The sequence below is a fragment of the Brassica oleracea genome, chromosome C8, assembly GCF_000695525.1.
Source record: "Brassica oleracea var. oleracea cultivar TO1000 chromosome C8, BOL, whole genome shotgun sequence".
Taxonomy (NCBI): domain Eukaryota; kingdom Viridiplantae; phylum Streptophyta; class Magnoliopsida; order Brassicales; family Brassicaceae; genus Brassica; species Brassica oleracea.
Window position 1 is genome coordinate 9,526,885 of NC_027755.1, and position 19,057 is coordinate 9,545,941.

General features: G+C 31.1%; 1 protein-coding gene, 1 long non-coding RNA gene and 1 pseudogene across 2 annotated transcripts in view; 1 reads left to right on the top strand and 2 right to left on the bottom strand.

Annotated features, from left to right (window-relative positions):
• Positions 1-2,845, bottom strand: part of LOC106311202 — a 3,760-nt gene extending 915 nt beyond the window's left edge. The window contains exons 1-4 of the long non-coding RNA XR_001263942.1: positions 2,777-2,845; positions 2,455-2,689; positions 1,998-2,175; positions 1,831-1,912 (exon numbers count right to left, since the gene is read on the bottom strand). This is a non-coding gene — a long non-coding RNA (uncharacterized LOC106311202). The remainder of the gene's footprint in view (positions 1-1,830; positions 1,913-1,997; positions 2,176-2,454; positions 2,690-2,776) is intronic.
• Positions 2,846-6,960: 4,115 nt separating this feature from the next.
• LOC106309831 (fimbrin-5-like) lies at positions 6,961-10,583 on the top strand. The gene is made up of 15 exons (XM_013746966.1): positions 6,961-7,083; positions 7,201-7,292; positions 7,377-7,550; positions 7,634-7,878; positions 7,967-8,138; positions 8,215-8,253; positions 8,335-8,403; positions 8,481-8,597; positions 8,715-8,926; positions 9,063-9,200; positions 9,265-9,464; positions 9,581-9,738; positions 9,819-9,915; positions 10,007-10,098; positions 10,178-10,583. Exons 2-15 carry the CDS (start codon positions 7,206-7,208, stop codon positions 10,439-10,441), a joined length of 2,064 nt encoding a protein of 687 aa, XP_013602420.1. The 5' UTR covers positions 6,961-7,083; positions 7,201-7,205; the 3' UTR covers positions 10,442-10,583.
• A 6,570-nt stretch (positions 10,584-17,153) lies between these two features.
• LOC106311466 lies at positions 17,154-17,359 on the bottom strand (annotated as a pseudogene).
• Between the last annotated feature and the right edge of the window lie 1,698 nt (positions 17,360-19,057).

Below are 19,057 nucleotides of genomic sequence, written 5' to 3' on the forward strand. Positions count from 1 at the left end.
TATTTAAATATAGTTTTGTTACCTAAAATTACCACCTAAACTAACCACCTAATCTAATTACCTAAACTAATCACCTCAACTAATTACCTAAACTAACCACCCAAACCTAAATTAATATTAAAAACAACATACCTTTGAAAGAAGGAGAGGAGTGGTTTGAGAGGAATGAAGGAGGCATTCCTCATTCATGTTTCGAGTTTATATAAGAAAACAACATTCCTCGTAAAGTCGTCGTAATTTTACGAGGAATCTACTAGGTCCGCGTTTTTAGACTTACGAGGAATTTACCAGGTCCACGTTTTTAGAATTACAACGAATTTACAAGGAATATTTACGACGAACTTACAAGGAAAACTTTACGACGACTTTACAAGGAAAACTTTACAATGAAATTACAAGGAAAACATTACAACGAATTTACAAGGACACATGTATTACGAAGAATCTACCAGGCCCGTGTGTTTTCTATTACAACGAATTTACTAGGACTATATCTGAAACCCCGAAAATCAAATCCTTAAACCCCAAAATCACTTATCTATTTACACCATACCCTTTTACCACATCATCCCCTTTATCCTATTTTTTTTAAACCCTAAACTCCAATTGATTCCTTAAAACACAAGTTATAAGTACTATAATCAAACAACCACTTGATAGCAAATAATCAAATTATTCTGTAATCTCTAAACCGAGGGTATGAAATGAAGTTAACTTGCTTGAGAATGCTTACAACAAAATCAGTTTGGTAAAACAGCTTAAACACGTTTTCACCAAAAATAATGGTAACATGTTTCGTGAAAAAAATCCTTGTAAAGTTACAACGAATTCACAAGGAAAGCATTACAACGAATTTATAAAGAAAGAATTACAACGAATTTACAAGGACACATGTTTGCGACGAATCTACCACGCCCGCATTCTTAGAGTTACAACGAATTTGCAAGGAAGCATTACAACGAATTTACAAGGAAGCATTACAACGAATTTACAAGGAAATCTTTACAACGAATTTACAAGGAAATGATAACAACAAATTTACAAGGACACGTGTATTACAAGGAATATACCAGGCCCGTGTTTTCCATTACGACGAATTTACTACGACTATATCTGAATCCCTGAAAATCAAATCCCTAAACCCCAAAGTCTCTTACCTATAACATCATATCCCTTTTACCCCATTCCCCCATTCTCCCATTTATCCTATTTTCTCTTAAACCCTAAACTCCAATTAAATCCTTAAAAGCCAACAAATAATTATTATAACCAAACAATATACACTTGCATTAAGTCTTAAACTGATTTATATATTTTTTAAAAATATTTAAAACATATATTACATCATTCTGAATCATTCGAGTTTTCAACAATATCAGTACAATGATTATCATCGCTTGCATCGAACTCTTCTTCACTTTCTTCATCCGTCATATCGTCGAAAAGATCTTCATATTGACGGTTATCCACATCAATTAGAAGGATGTCATCAGTTTGTTGTTCAGATACTTCCACTTCAGTGATACACACTTCTTCTTGCAAAAGTGATTCTTCTCTAGCAACTATTCGTTCACGAGGTGTAACTTTGATAGCAGCTAATCAAGTTATTCCAAAATCTCTAAACCGAGGGTATCAGTTTGGTAAAGCATGCTTAAAATACGTTTTCACAAAAATTATTCTCCTAAATTTATGAGGAATATATTTCCTCGTAATTTTTCCTCGTTATAGGCATGTTTTCTTGTAGTGAAATAATATATTAATTCAACACAATATACCTTTTTAAGGAAAATGTTGAGAAATAGGATATGTAACATAATATGTTTGGCAAACCTGTCCTGTTTGAATCAGACCCACCAATGCCCAAGAGGTTCGAACCAGGTTTGATCTTTCTCCCTTCTAACTCTATGTATCTCTGCATATCCAAAAACACTCAACAGTTTTGGAGAGAGATTTTAAGGAACTTAAATTTTTACAACTGATTATAGAAGAGACATTACCTTTTAAGAGCAAGACAAATAGCTTTCTCCCCAACCTCCATTGATATTTTGTTACTTGAGAAGGAAGTCAACACCTTCACACATAGCCAAATAGTTTTCATATTTTTTACCAGTTACTGCCAAGCCTCCAAGAGAAAACCATGTTGCATATGTGTAGCAAACTACCCAACTTCCATACCTGCAAATCGTAAAGAAACACTTCTTACACATCAGTAACTTCTCCTGACCATGCTCCGCCTTAGTTGTACACTCTTTATGTTTTAAGTTCAAATTTTTTTTGTAGAATATATTTCATTAAAATTAATTTAAATAGCCAAACTCTGTCATAATGCATGTGTTTTACACGGCTGACTTAACATAGAATTTCTAAATTATGTTTGTCATATTGATTGCTGTTACCTCTGAATAAAATAGGGTTATATTGTAAAGTGGGAGTAGCAGAGTTTGAGAGAGTGACCTGGAAGATGTGCTGGAGCTGTTCGTAATCGCGGAACCGGAACAGCTCTTGAGGTACCGGGCTCACAGGTTCTGTTATTTCGGTGAAGTCAGTCAAGTCACTGAAACGTATTGAAGGAGGAGAGTTGGACAGTTTTGAGTTGAGGTTGCTCGGCGTCACGTCGAACCTGCTCACCCCGTAAATCGAACAGGCCTTGAAAAAATGTTTGAAGGTATTCAAACGGTGGACTTTGACGCTGGCTTTCATAAAAGTATTCTGAATTGTAAAACTCATATATCTTCAAAAAAATAAACCGATTGATTTTTTTGTTCATCGGAATTACATGTACGCCCATGAGGAGTATGTTAGCTGGCAGCCTCTGTTTACATTCCTCAGCCGGTGTTGGTGCTTGCATAAGCGGCTCTGCCTCCCATAATCTAAGTAGATAAACTTTGGTTGTGCTACATATCAAAGAGGAGAAAGTAGTTAGCCATTATGCTATGTATAAGTTTCTAGTGCTAAGATAATTTTGAATAGTAGAATGATGAAGTTTATGAATTCAAGGCTCACCTATTTATAGCAGCAGATTCACCTACTTAAAGAAAAGGTAGATTCGTTGAATGAGAAAATATGGAATAAGTGGACCGTTTGCAGACCAACGTATAGATTCCTCGCGTTGATTCGAGTCACCCAAACTCCAGAAACTCCATTGTTAATGGCGACCTCAATGGATCCCGTTACGTTTCAGAGGAGAAGAACCTTACCAAACGACGCTAATGAAGCTCGACCCAGCGAGCTCACACACCATCCTGGAATTCCATTGTCAGAGGTTGAATAAGGATGATGAACCCTAGATATGAAAGTCGCTATTCTTCATGATTTGAAAGCGAAGGTGAAAGGTTTATGACTTTTGTTAATTTTAGGCTCTAAATGGTGACCAAGGTAATGAGTGGGAATAGTGAATTCTTTATCATTCCTTACAATTTATATCATTTACAAGGAATATTTGTTTCTATGATTCCTTTACATTCCTTAACATTTAAGGAATAATAGACTACAATTATTTCTTATCAAATTAGGAGAGGAATAGTTTTTCCTTTTATTTTATTACTTTCATTCATTTCCTTCTTATTCCCCAAATTCCTTTAATGGTTACCGGTTAGAGCCTTAATCGTAAGAGCCCATAATAAACCAAACAAAATCAACATGTTTTTGTTTAGATTTGGACACGTGTCGACTCTTCTTCCCTCTAAGGAGGGAGGAAACACTTTTTTTATTATATTAATTAAGTATGACTTACATTCATAAACAATCAAATCTCATTAGCACATTATTTTAAAATTTAAGAATATGCAAATATATATATATATATATATATATAGTATATACCAACAGAAATGATTATGAGTGTTGATTCAGTATATCAACAAAAATGACCAATTTATAGCCATAAACAAAAGTCATGTTAGCATGCATATTCTCTAATTTGTGAAGATAATTTAAAAATACAACTAGATTTTGATCCACACTTTATAAACGCGGAATTCTTCACTCAATAAAATCGAATTAGAAAGAAATATAAAAAAAAATGTTAAGTATTTGTTTTTGTAAAAAATGAATCTAACTATATGTATAATTGTGTTGATTGTATGTGCTTCTGCATCAGTTTGTTCACCCTTTGTTTGTATCCGAATAGTCTCCTAAGTCTTAGGGAACTCGTCCAGCAGAACCATCAGCTCTACATGCATGTTGTTCAAAACCATGAAATAAAACATTAGCTTGGTTAGTTCTTTGAAGTCTCATATTCATCTCAGCAATTTAGCCTCAAACTGTAGCTAGCTGATCCCGGTTGATTTGTTGGACAACATGTTCATCTATTATTGATTAACTAGATTCAGACCCGCACTGTGCGCAAGATTTTTTTTTTCAAGTCTTCTTTACAGTTTTTAAATTAGATTATACGATAATCAAATGTATGGTTTCTGAAACATATTTATTTGGATATAATATATTTTCTCTATATGTATAGTATCGATCGATGTGTGTTTAAATATAGTATATAGATTGTACATGGTGTTCATATTAAACATATAGATAATCATATGATATAATTGGTTTATTTTGGTTATTGATTGTAACATCTAATCGTATTAGTGCATACCTTTAAGGAGTTAATTTTTTTTAAGTACATTTTTAATTTACTTTATAAAAAATTATTTGTTTTTATTTATTTTTTACATGATAATGTAAGCAACCTCAATATCATTTTTTTAACCACACCTCAATATCATATTTTTATCTATTAATTATGTGATAATACAAATTCCAGTTCTCTAATTTTTATAGGTTTTATTTATGTAATATTTAAAAACGAAATAGGCCCACATAACATAAATTGATTAATTGGTAAGATCCATTAGTTTATAAATTAAATGTGTTTATGGATCAGGTCCAATATAATCTTAATTGATTATAGAAGAGAACATGGTTGTATAAACTATCCATCTGTTGAAAGAATTGTCTAAGATGAAACTCTCATTGAAATATGTAATATAAATATAAGAAACGTATATTCTATTGTTCTTATACATAACCGACAATTATTTTAATTAGATTTGGAATCGACATTACCGGTTTGTTGATTGAACCATAGTTGGTTTGTTTTAAATATTTCGGTTGATGCATATTAAGTAGCGTGTATCCATCCAATATTATTGTAACACTCTAAAAAGGGTCCAAAACTAAATCACAATTTTCAGCGGTAGATAAAAATAGGACTCTAAATTAATAGAGTATACTAGATTTCAACCATCCAATATTATTGTTTTCATTTATTTTTATATAAACATTTTGTTTTTAATTTTAAATTGGTATATAATATAATATATATATGTGTTTATCAATTTTTAAAACATAATAAGTTTACGGTATATCTTTTTCATTGAATAGATTTTTTCAAACTTTCACATGTATTTGTATCTTCTTCTATATATATATTTTTGGATTATTATTTCATTATTAAAATCGTAACTCTATATATAAAGATTAGTAAAGTATTGTTTTATTGTTATATTCAAAGATATTGTAACATTTCACAAATTTAGAAAGTTCTTAAAAAATTAAACTTTTCGCTTCATAGATTTATATTATCGAGTAAATAATTAAACATTTAGTTTTTGTTTAATTTTTAAAATAAACTATATAGTTTATAATTTGTTTTCATTGGTTTAAGGTAGTAAAAATTAATCATAATATGATTTTTGTTATTTAAAAAAAAATCTTTATAATTTTAAAAGTTAACATCGACAAATATTTAAATATTTAATATATAGATGTATAGTATTACAGCATTAAATTATATCTATTTAATTTATACTATATATAAATTCAATGGATCATCTATTGTTTAAATCCAATTATTGATAGCCCAATAAAAATTTTTGGTAGGCCAAAAATTTAAATGATAAGATTAGATATTAAATGTAACATGACTTTATAGAAATAAGTCTATTACATCCATTTTTTTTAAAATCAAACATTAATCAAAGTTGTGAATTCTGTTTTAATATATAAGATATATAAATAAAAAAATAATTCATATGAAGTCATTAATGATACTAAGTAATCAGCAAAATAATCATGTATTATGACTTATGTAAATAATGAATTTTGCAACCGAAATGTTGGAGGAAAAGAGGGAGAAAGATTAAAATAATAATTTAAGCAAAAAAAGATTAAAATAATAAAAATACAACCCTTCACCATCATTAGTCGTGGGGCTCTGTCAGGGAGGTTCAGGTAAAGTGAAAGAAGCATCGTAGTTGTCTTTGAGAGATAAAGCGAGCATAGCTCTATCCATTTCTGAAGACATGATAACGATAAGAAAGTAGAACTGAGAAAAAAGATTGAAACTTTAGAGATGGTCGGAAGATTGACTAAAGAGAGAGGCTGAGAATTTTATTAAGATCTAAAGTTCTTTCTGGGAATGAGACCACGAAAGAGAGCCGACCTCTGTAAAATAATAACGTCGAGACTACACCGAAACTATAATTTTTTTATTAATTTATAGAGATATTAATTTATCGATATACTAATTGAACCAAAAACTTAATTTGAAACTATAAAATTATATTATTTTATAGAAATTTTTAGTGTATATTAATTTATAAAGTATTAATTTAAAGAAGTTATACTGTATATAAAATATCTAGTACTTATTTTTCTTTTTTCAAAAATTTTAATACATGTTTTTGTTCTATAATCTAATAAAAATAATAGAATAATAAGAAAATATATGTTAAAAAATATACCAAATTAAAAAGATTAATTTGAGAAATTCATTATTCCTTGAAATATTTTCGGCAGTCATTATTCTTTTTACTTAATTAAAACAAAAACGAAAAGAATTTAATTATACAAATAAATAATGAATTTTGCACCCGGAATGTTGGAGGAAAAGAGGGAAAAAGATTAAAATAATAATAATAAAAATACAACCCTTCTTCATTAGTCATCGTGGGGCTCTCTAAAACTTTGAATTCATTCTTCTTCTTCTGCTTCCATTGTTTCGCCCATCTCAAAAGCTTGGAACAACGATATCGCATTCCATCTATAGAGTTGTGAACACCCGAATCCCGTCGTCTCTAAAAGGTAGGCCGCATTATCATCAGATTCAAAGTTTTGATCTATAATCTATCTATTTAAAATCGCTGCTTGTGTTCGAATAAAAGGATATGATTGTTGGGGACATGTATGTATATATTGCAGGGGAAATGTCAAGTTACGTAGGAGTTGTGGTGTCTGATCCATGGTTACACAGCCAATTCACCCAAGTCGAGTTACGTACCCTTAAATCCAAGGTCAATCAATCTACAATCTACGTCCTTCCTTTCCTTTGATGTTGTTTTTATTTTTTTTCAAAAAAACTCTTCTTTTCGTTTTAGTTTAACTCAAATAAAACGCTCTTGGAACGTTTCACCGTTGGAGAGTTACCTCCTGTCTTCGCAAAGTTGAACGCATTTAGTGGCACCTTTGATGAGGATGAGATCAAATCTGTACTGGACAAGTCTTATGCCGATACTTCTGATCAAGAAGTCGATTTCGAGACTTTCCTCCGGGTCAGTCTGACTCTTTATCTACTGATAAGAGTGAGTTTTGAAGAGATTTTTTAAACTAGCAATTGCTTCGGTTGATATGATAGGCGTATTTAAGTGTGCAAGCACGAGGAGTGGAAAAGTCAGGAGGATCAAAGGCTTCTTCTTCTTCTTCGTTCCTCAAAACTAGCACCACCACTGTTCACCACGCCATTAACGAATCCGAGAAGGCTTCCTACGTTTCCCACGTCAATAGTTACTTGAGAGATGATCCTTTCTTGAAGTCTTACCTTCCTATCCATCCCGCTACCAATGCTTTCTTTGATCTTGTTAAAGATGGTGTTCTTTTGTGGTATACATACATGCCTTTCCTCCTCCTTGGATTACTGTCTATTTTTGAAATTTCTTAGTGGTCATTCTTTGTTTCTTTTGTTTTGCAGCAAGCTTATAAATCTTGCTGTTCCTGGGACCATTGACGAAAGAGCTATCAACACAAAGAAAATACTCAACCCATGGGAGAGGAATGAGAATCTTACTCTAGGTCTCAATTCTGCCAAAGCTATTGGCTGCACTGTCGTCAACATTGGAACTCAGGACATTGCTGAAGGAAGAGTGAGTACTGATAGATTTCTCTTTTATTTACATGACCTGCCTATTTTAATTACCCCCCCCCCCCCCCCCCTTGCAGCCATATCTCGTACTTGGGTTGATATCTCAGATTATTAAGGTACACTCCTTTTCTAGGCTATAGGGATCTATTTGATGGTTTGTATAAGACTCATTAACGCCTCATCTTGTTGTTGTTCAGATACAAATGCTGGCTGATCTCAATTTTAAGAAAACTCCTTCCCTTTTCCAATTGGTGGATGACACTCAGGTAATATATATACATATATATATGCAATGCTTTCCACGAGGATGAAACTACATCAAATCTTCATGACGTTGTTGCAGGATGCGGAGGAGCTCATGGGACTGGCTCCTGAAAAAGTATTGCTCAAATGGATGAATTTTCATCTCAAGAAAGCTGGTTATGAAAAGCAGGTTACCAATTTTTCTTCTGATGTCAAGGTAATTTGAACCTGCTTCTCTTCTATTCTAACAAGCATTACAACTGATGCATTTTTTTTTTTTTCAACTTTCTCATTGGATCATAACCGTAGCTTTCTTTTTATATGTGTTCTTTAGGACGGCGAGGCGTATGCATATCTGCTTAATGCTCTTGCTCCAGAACACAGTTCACATGTGGCATTAGAGACCAAAGACCCCACAGAAAGAGCCAAAAAGGTTCTTGAACAGGCTGAGAAGATGGATTGTAAAAGATACCTTTCTCCAAAGGATATAGTCGACGGCTCTGCAAATCTTAACCTTGCTTTTGTGGCCCAAATATTTCAACACAGGTTGCTTTAAAAGTTTTAAGAGACTCTTTGCAGTGGATTAATAATCTAAATGTCCAAATGGTGTCAGAAAGCTGATAATAATTTCTGTTTTTGCTGCTATTTTTCTTTGATGCAGGAATGGATTGACTGGTGACAGTTCAAAGTCGACGTCATTTGCTGAGATGATGACAGATGATGTGGAAACTTCACGAGAAGAAAGATGTTTCCGCCTCTGGATTAACAGTCTTGGAACTGCTACTTATGTCAACAATGTTTTTGAGGATCTTAGGAATGGGTAAGCTCTGGAATTTTTTTTTTTATTAATCTTCTTGTATCTAACTAAACTTTTTCACGATCAGATGGGTTCTTCTTGAAGTTCTTGATAAAGTGTCACCTGGCTCGGTCAACTGGAAACACGCAAATAAACCTCCCATAAAAATGCCATTCAAAAAGGTTGAGAACTGCAATGAAGTTATTAAGATTGGGAAAGAGCTGCACTTCTCCCTTGTAAATGTAGCTGGTAACGACATTGTGCAAGGAAATAAGAAACTCCTTCTCGGTTAGTCCCTTCTTAATGTCACACTAATTAGATATTTTATGAAGCTCATCAGCTTAAGATATATCTTAAGTTGATTTTAATCGGTAGAACAATATGTACCATCAATGATTATGCAGCTTTCCTGTGGCAACTAATGAGATATACAATGCTCCAACTTCTGAAGAACTTGAGATCTCACTCGCAAGGTAAAGAAATTACAGATGCCGATATTCTATACTGGGCGAATAGGAAAGTGAAACGAGTAGGACGAACTTCTCAGGCTGAGAGCTTCAGGGTAAGTGTCAACCAGTTACGGATGTGATACCCATTCTTCAGATACCTAAGAGTTTGATGTTTGCTTCTCTTTGAGTCTAGGACAAGAATCTGTCAAGTGGAATCTTCTTTCTGGAGCTTCTTACTGCGGTAGAGCCAAGAGTTGTCAACTGGAGCCTCGTTACCAGTGGAGAAACAGGTAAACTATTATCACTGCGTATTTCTTCCCTATAATTGTTAAACTGTTTTAAAGAATGAGTTCTGTTTGGTTGTAATTGATACTTAAACAGAGGAGGACAAGAAGTTGAACGCCACATACATAATAAGTGTTGCAAGGAAGCTCGGATGCTCCATATTCTTGTTGCCTGAGGACATCATAGAGGTAATACATCTATCTACGTTGAAACAGGCATGGATGTTTTTCCGGTTTGTTTCTGAGTCAATTTACTTGTGTGAAACAGGTGAACCAGAAGATGATGCTTATTCTGGCTGCTAGCATTATGTACTGGAGCCTCCAGCAACAATTAGACACAGACTCGAATGTCTCGGAAGATGCTACTGACGAAGGCGATGCAAACACTGTTACTGGTGAAATCTCCAACTTGTCCCTTGATGAGGCTTCCGAGTCCTCTCTTGTCCAAGATCAAGAATTATTGACAAAGGCAGATGAGGATAAGGATGAGGTGGATGGTGATGGTGATGGTGAGAATAATAATGATGCTTAACGAGTTTGAATGGTAATTTTATTGCTGTTTCTTTTTGGGTTTTGCCTGAGGTAGTGCATTGGATTTTTTGATTGGCAATGCAAGACAGAAAAAGGATGGTTTGGTGTATACAAACAATGAGGCTTTGTACACAATATAAAACTTGTGTTACATGAACCTCTCTTTTCTTTAATTGTGAAAAATCTATTAAATTTCATTTTTACTCTGGAGGACGTCATCTACTTTGTTTGATGCATTTGGTAATTGTGCACATTCTGTGAATTGCCTCCAATAGTCTTATTATTCATTTGAACTTAAATATTGATTCAAACATGAAATACAAGAACGAAATACATAAGGTGGCTGAAAAACTAGAAATGCCCATAATCATAAGACTAAAAATGGAAAATTAGAACTCAAATTCTGGCCACTATAAAAGACTAATAGAACTCATAACTAAAACCCAAAATAGCAGTAAATTTTGGAAAACACAAAATTTAAAATAACCAAAATCAGCTGGAAGCTAAAACGGGAGTGCTAGACGAAAAAAAGGAGGGCTACCAACCAGGAAACAATTGACAGCATTTGAGAAGCTTGACAAACATAACGAAAGACATAAAAAGAGCTTTAGTGAAAAGATACTGTTGAAAACGAGATAAACTTAACTTGCAATCAAGTACCGGCTCTAAGCATGTACATATGGTGCAATTGCATAGGATCCAGTTTTATTTTACATATTTTTTTTATATTCAAAAGCAGGCGCAGTTCAAACATTTATGAAAAATATAAAAAAATAATATTGGGCCCTAAACTAATAAAAAAAATTACAAATAATAAAAAATTGTAATGTAAAATGTTGAAATCTGGTCCATTACCCTAACCAACTGCTTATATAGCTTATCCTCTGAACCGGACCTGTTCAAAGGTCCACTTAATTTAAATTATAAATATTCTTACACTACGATATGAAAATATATGTAAAATTAGGGTCTATTTTAATATTTGAATAAGTTCCATTGAAACTTAAAGCTGACCCTACTCAAACCATTTTTTCACTGAAAAGAAGTTGGTAACAATTCATGGATCCACAAGATGATCCACCTTTGCCGAGAAATATCACTAAAACCACAACTCTCAACCAAAATTAAGAAGATTTCAACAAATTAAACTCTTGTTCTGCACTTATATTCAGTTTTCTTGTGTTTGAGATTTCTCATTGAAACCTTAGTTTTGGATCTGTTTTGGTGGGATAGGGAGGACCATATTGTAAATCATATTCATACTCACTTATATTCATTTATTTAGACGTAAAAAAATTATATTAATAATTTTTATATGTGGATTACTTCTTTGTAAAAGAGTATTTTTTCAAAGGTTTTATGCATAGAATAAGCGATGGATCGTATTGACAAAGTCATATTGACATATGAGGCTTGGTAATTCCAGGTATAGGGAGTGATATATGCACTATCCTGGCTGTCGATTCGCTTAACCACTGTTAGAAAATCTCTTCTCAACGAAAGTCGTGTTGACAGACCCGCTTATGCTTAATTACAGCAATTGACAAAATCACGTCTTACGAATAGAAGATAGAAATCAAAGCTTATCAAAGATCTAATAAGGTCTGGAAAACTTAAGAATTTAGAAAAGCATTAGAGAGAAAAACTTAGAGAGAGTTTTTTTTATAAAATTATTTGATGATATTTCACAATGGGGTATACACATATTTATAGGTGAAGATAAATCGCTGACATAAGCGTTTACGTCAGCGATTACATCATCGCTTCCATCACGCTTACAAAAGTTTATAGCAATTACCTCATCGCTTACATCATTATTGATTATTTTAAAACACACTTATTTTACATAGTTAAATATTGCTAATGACTTACTTAGTGGTCTATCTCGAACTCGATGATGTGTTTATCGCAATATCCGTAGTGATCGTCTGGATATGTGCAATATTCTTCTGGTTTTTCGTAAGACTTCTGCGGATTGTCGTTGACTTCAATGTTGAATTTTTTTCCGATTTATCAATATTCATTGGGTCATCAGGGAGATGTGAATCTTGGAAGTATTCTGGCAGGTAGTCTTGGGACTAAGGCTCGTTCTTTATCATCTTCGAGACCTCTGGAACTGCTGGTGGATTTGCTTGTTTTCCATGAAAAATTGAAGATCTTCGTCGAAGCTCATTTCGTAGTCGCTTGGATAATAAGTCCAATTTGGAATAAAAGGAATATGAAATCTTTGTCTGGCATTGTTAAGACGGAATGCATGAGTTTGAAAGTTTTCATATGCTTTGCTGTCGTTGATGTTAAAATATGGTCGAACTCCTCGTTGATAGCCGTTGTGATGAATGAAGGTAGGTAGCGTATGGATCTTGTCGGTTTTGTTGTTGATTTGTACGGGACGATAAAAAAAGTATATTGTGCGAGGATTAAACAAATGTAAGAAAATTTCACTAAGCTGCTATCATTGTTGTGTTTTCCCTCACTCATATCTATCAAACTGCTATCTTTTTTTAAGATAATACATTTGGGGTTTGAAAGTATTAAGAAAGATGAAAAGCGAAACAAGAAAAGAGACGTGATGTAAAAAAGTCATTTTTACTTAAGAAACAGCTACATCTAAGCTAAACACACTATTTTTTAGTGATTATTTTTGCTGACTTTTTAGACTTACACTTTACTAGCTTATCCGCTATATTTGAGAACATGTTTACAGTAGGGAATCCACTAGGTCCGGAACTTTTATCCGAGATCCGGATTCGATCCGAAATTTGATCCGGATCCGATCAGAAAATCCAGATATCTGGAGGGGCCGAATCCGGATCCGGATAGTAAAATGTTAGATCCGTCAAAACCGGATCCTGATCTGGATACCTTAATTTTTTAGTCCGGATATCCGGATCCGTAAGTTTTATTAATAACTATTTCAAAAATAGTAATATCTATATATAAAAATTAATTTATTTAATATATTTTTTATAATAGTATATATAAATTTTATGTAAATTTTGTAATATTATACATAGAAATAATTAAAAACATTATATATTTTTTATTTTTAAACTATTTTTAATATTTTTTATATATTAATATTATTTTTTATTTATTTTAAGGATCCAAATCCGGATCCGGATATCCGCCGGATATTACAATTTTTAGAAGGATATCCGACATCCGGATATCCGAGAACCCCGGATCCGGATAAGGATAGTAAAATTATGGATCCGCCGGATAAGGATCCGGATCCGGATATCTTAAATTTGTCCGGATATCCGATCCGTCTCAGACCTAGTATCCACCATTTAATATCCATACATATAAAAATTCATGTATTTCATCACGCTAGCTTTATTTTTTTTCTTGTTCATGGATACTTGTACACCATTTCGTGTCCATCAATCTTATCCACTATTTATTTTCTGTAAAATCTATCCACCATTTCTTATTTACAAAACTTTATCTACACCTAATAGTTTCAGAAATCCATAAATCTCATAACTAAACATAATTCCTAAGAATATTGAAATTACATCTTTAGAATAATGGATTCACACTTTTTCATCGAAGAATTGCTTACCATAAGTGAAATTTACATTTTATTTATATCCATAATCACTTAGATTGATTTTAATGGTGAATTCAACTTTTAAGGCTTAATTCTTTTGTAAGAAAGAATGTTAAACCTTTTGTGCCTCAGTCAAATTGGAATCCTATCATCGGAAGAAAGAAAGACGGTGATCATGCTTTGAGCCACCATGCTTGAGCCGCAAAAGATTTAAGAAAAAAAAGATTCTATAGTTATGGATAATAGTATTTGTAAAAAAAATTTATCTAAAAAAATTCATACTTAAAATGAAGAAGGTGAAAAAGGAAAATATAGTTTTCCCAAAAGTATTTTAAAATTAACAAGGTATTAGGTGTTGACAAAAAAAACAAGGTATTAGGTATGTATAGCGTCGAAATATCTTAAATAATTGTTTTCCGACATCAAATCAAACGACGAGTCTATTAGTCAAACCAAAAAATTTCTAAATCTAGACCACAATAAAATAACTAACATAAAACAGTTCCCTATCAAATTGTCTTAAATAGTTATAATGTGTATTTATGGAATATGAAAAATGTATAAGTAAATCATTTATATATTAATTGAGGAGCATTACAATCTTTTGAGTGTAGCCACATGTCATCACTAGGATGATTCTCAGAATTCTTAGAAAATAAGTTGGTCCATCTAAATATATATTATACTTTTTATTAAATTAACTATCAAATTGATTAAAAATACATGAAAAATTGCAGATATTTATAGCTATGAAATCTTAATTGGTTTTTTGAAAATCCTTAGTTAGTAAAATATGGAAGTTCGTACTATTTCAAAAACAATTGCAGATATTTGTAGCTATAGTTAGAATATATTTAAATGTGAGTAGTTAGTAATAGTATAGATTAAGAGAAATATATAAAGTATAGTTTTTTAAAAAGATTATACCTAGAATAAAGTTGAATCCAACTTTGTGATTCTATTTTAATAGATTGTACATATTAAGATATATGTGATGAAAATAAGATAAACAAAAACCATTTTGAAAAGATAAATGGTAAATAATTTTTTTTGAAAAGATCAGTGAACACAACTTCTCATTCTATATCACATTAAAAAAATATCATATTACTATTAGTCAGAGTGTTTTTATGTTATTCTAAAAAAATGAACAATAGGATAACAAAAAGATTATACATAAACTGTCATTCAAAATTTATACATGTTTTAAGCAAAAAAAAAAATTTACACAAGAAAGCTTCATGCTTAATTTGAAAGGAGTAACTATTATTATAATACAAATTTAAGTTTCATCCCGCGGAAGACGCAGATTATCACCTAGTTCACACTTATATATTAATAATAGCAATCTTAATTAATTCCAAAGGCTGTGAATCCTACTTATGTTGGAAGGTTGCGTCTTTTCTAAAATAAGTCAAGAAGTGTTGTGTCTTTTCAAAAAGTTCAATGTTGGAAGGTGGTGTTTTTTCTAAAAATTCATATAAGGATCTTTTAAAAAATGAAAAGTTATTACTATTCTTATAATTATCTTTTCTAAATAACTACTTTTAAATTGGAAGAATGTGACTATTCAAATTGAAGAGTCGTGACTATTCAAATTGAAGAGTCGTGACTATTCAAATAGATTTTTAAAATCTATAAATAGTCTTTGACATGCATTTCTTAAAATAAAGTTTTCACTTATTGAGCTAATAATAAAATGGTGGAAAAAAATTCTAAGTAGTTACATAGTTATAAATTTTTAGAAGATATTCAACAGTGTAATTGAAAAATATATTTAGTACTAAGATTATTGATTAAATTATTTTTACTTTTGGGTTTTGAAACCTTAATATTTACCATATGTGTATATATAGGAAAATATAAATAAGATTGACAGTCATAATAATTATAACTGTAAAAGAGAGGAGGATTCAAATGAGACTGTGAGATGAAAACTGGGAAGATGAATGAAGGATCAAGTAAAAACTAAGCAAGAAGTCATCTGAATACAAAGGAAACTAATTTAGTGAAACTTGGGAAACAAAAAGTTAACACAAGTGCTGAACGGCCAACAAGAAACAAAAAAATGAAAGTTGATTCTTTAAGTGTTCTAAAACGTGCTAGGCGTTCATTTCACGTTAGATGACTGTATAGCGTCTAGCCGTATAGGCAGACGTCTAAACGGGGTATATACGGATCTATACTTTTACATGAAATATAAGTATAAGAATAATATATATATATATATATATATATATATATACATTATTTTTGAAAAAAATTGAACATAAATCTATTTTAAATCCACTTTTATGTATAAGTATATAGTTTAACATATATAAATAGTTTTAAATGATAAAAATTAAAGCCATTTTAAATATATAAAGATGATAAATTAAAATGATTTTGCAACAATTATACTAATATCTACAATCATATAAATATATAAAAGTAATATAAATAATAACATTAATAAAATATAATAATAATATTAATACTTTATTTTTGAATATTAATGCTTAAAATCCGCCTAGACGTTCGCGTAGACCACATAATATCTGGCTAAGCGCTATTATTCGCCCGAATTATATAAACCCGCATAAAACACTGTATAACTTAAAACAGTACGGCTGGCAACCGTACAACGCCTACACGCCGCCTAAACGGACGCCTAGACCGTATTTTAGAACACACACATAGACATGGAAGTAAACATATTTGTAATTAAAACTTACATTGTATTTAATATTTTTTTAAAAATATTAATTGTTAAGGATTATTTACACATAACTTTTTTTTTGTTACCAATTTTAAAATCAATTCCTGCTAAAGAAGTAGCCACATTTTTAAAGATTATAATTACACGAGGCACTTCTGCATTGTCTGTAAACTTGTCGAATAGATTAAATCTATAGATAATAGTTACATGTGGCTGTACTGCATGTTCTACAAAATTCTTCCTTTTCATAAATCTCCTTCTTCTTAACTTCTTCTCTAAATTGATTTTACACTGACGGTTCGAACATGCTATTGTAAAGATATAGAACAGAAAATCTCCAGAATAAAGTATACCAAACTAGAGATTCATAATAACATTTAAAAGAACCATTACATATAATATTTATTTCCCTTATTAAAACGCTAATTAATCCAATTTATTTATATCAATATTATTATTTTAATGAAACAAAACGAGACGACGATCGCAAGAACACAAATACCTCCTCTTGATCTCGAAACAGAGAGAAACGAAACAAAACAAAACATCCATTTTATGACGACATCAAGCATTTGAACTTTACCTCCACAGTAAAGACACTACCCAGGTGCTTGTTGTCTCCCTAACTCTGTCTCTTCATCATCACTTAAACACACCAGACACATCTAAATTGGATTTAGAAACTCTGGCCTACACAACAGCAGTTTCTTCAAGTATATTTTTGGGTTTCTTTTTATTTTACTACTATCAACGTGTCTTTGTTTTTTTTTTTGTTTTTTGAAACTTTGTTTTTTTAAATATGGAAGTTTTATAGTTATATTAAGACACATGTTATTCTACCTTACTTACCAAATAAAAAGAACGAGAGATCATGCGACGTGATCATTTGTGTCTATGACACGAAACGCTTTGAATACTAGTGCTTGTATGAAGTTAATTGTTTGTAAAGAAAAGAATATAAGTTTTTTTATAGTTAAGTTAACAGTTAGATAAATATAATTTTTTGTAAAGAAAATCATTATTTTATTAATAGATATATATATATATATATATAATTAGTTATGATACTAGCTAACCCCACGTTTTGTGATTTTAACAAACAAAGTGAGGTTAATGTTTGGATTGACTTATGTAGTTACGTTATAATTTTTTATTTAAGAAGTCCAAATGAAATGAATAGTTGCATTTTAAAGGGTTATGTTTTTTCACCAATTAGTTTAATAACCGTTTCATTCCTCTGTAAATATAATTTGTTAAAAGATCATGTCTTTTCACCAATTAGTTTAATAATTGTTTCGTTCCTCTATAAATACAATTTGACACTATGTTTTAAATTCAACTTTCCTTTCATTAATCTACAAAAAAAATAACTGGTGAATAAGAGATCGTCAACGAGTTAAACAAAATGGACATACATCCAGGTAATTTTCCACTCAAAAAAAAAATATATATATGAATATATATATATATATATATATATATATATATATTCTTTGTTAAACCAAAATTGTCAGTTTAAAAAAAGTAAGAAGCAGAAAATCTTTTAGTTTTTAATAATAAGAAAGTATACAAATGATTATTTTTTCTTTTTCACTTGAGTACATATGTTTATATCAAATTCGTATATTACGTTATTTTTGGAAGTGAAATTTAGTTGTTATGATTATCTTTGTATTAAACACATATATTGTTGAAAAAAAAACATATATATTAAAATATATAAATATTTATTTTTATAAAATGAGTTTCCGTGCGACATCGCACGGTTTCTTACCTAGTTCTTTTAACATGAATTCTATTTCACTTTGGCAATGTGATAGACGGTTTTTTTTTGGCGCAAATTTTCCAAAAATTAAAGGTTTAAAAGAAAATAGGAAAAGTATCATCTGATAACAAATCTAAAAACCAAGGAAATATATGTAATTTAAGAAAGTTCCTGATTTGGCTAGAACCAGAGGAAAAGCAGAGAAACTAAGGATTTCGTCTAATACAATTTCAGAGAATACCTTTATGTTGTAAAACTGGACCGGATAGAGCAGGGTCGCAGATAATAATTTGAGAAATAGTGTAATAAATGGAACACCAGATTTAACGTGGAAAACCCCAAAGGGTAAAAACCACGGACAAGGTAGAAGAATTTATTACGAGAAAAATAATAGGAGTTACAACCTCTCAATTATAACGGAGAAATCGATTAATAATTTTCTCGTTATAATAGGAGAAAATACCCAAACTCTCTAAATAATTTTCTCTCAACCCGATCTCAAATACCCGTAAGAAAAAAGAAATTTTTTTTTTTTTTCTCTCTCTCACGTTCTTCTTCTTCCTCACTTCTCTCTGTGATTTTGATTTTGGGATGAATG

Bases quoted from the DNA above. Each gene is read 5' to 3' on its own strand.
- LOC106309831 (XM_013746966.1), top strand. From the start codon at position 7,206: ATGTCAAGTTACGTAGGAGTTGTGGTGTCTGATCCATGGTTACACAGC. The intron at 8,254-8,334 runs GTACACTCCTTT...GTTGTTGTTCAG, and splicing joins TGATATCTCAGATTATTAAG to ATACAAATGCTGGCTGATCT. The intron at 9,739-9,818 runs GTAAGTGTCAAC...CTTTGAGTCTAG, and splicing joins CTCAGGCTGAGAGCTTCAGG to GACAAGAATCTGTCAAGTGG.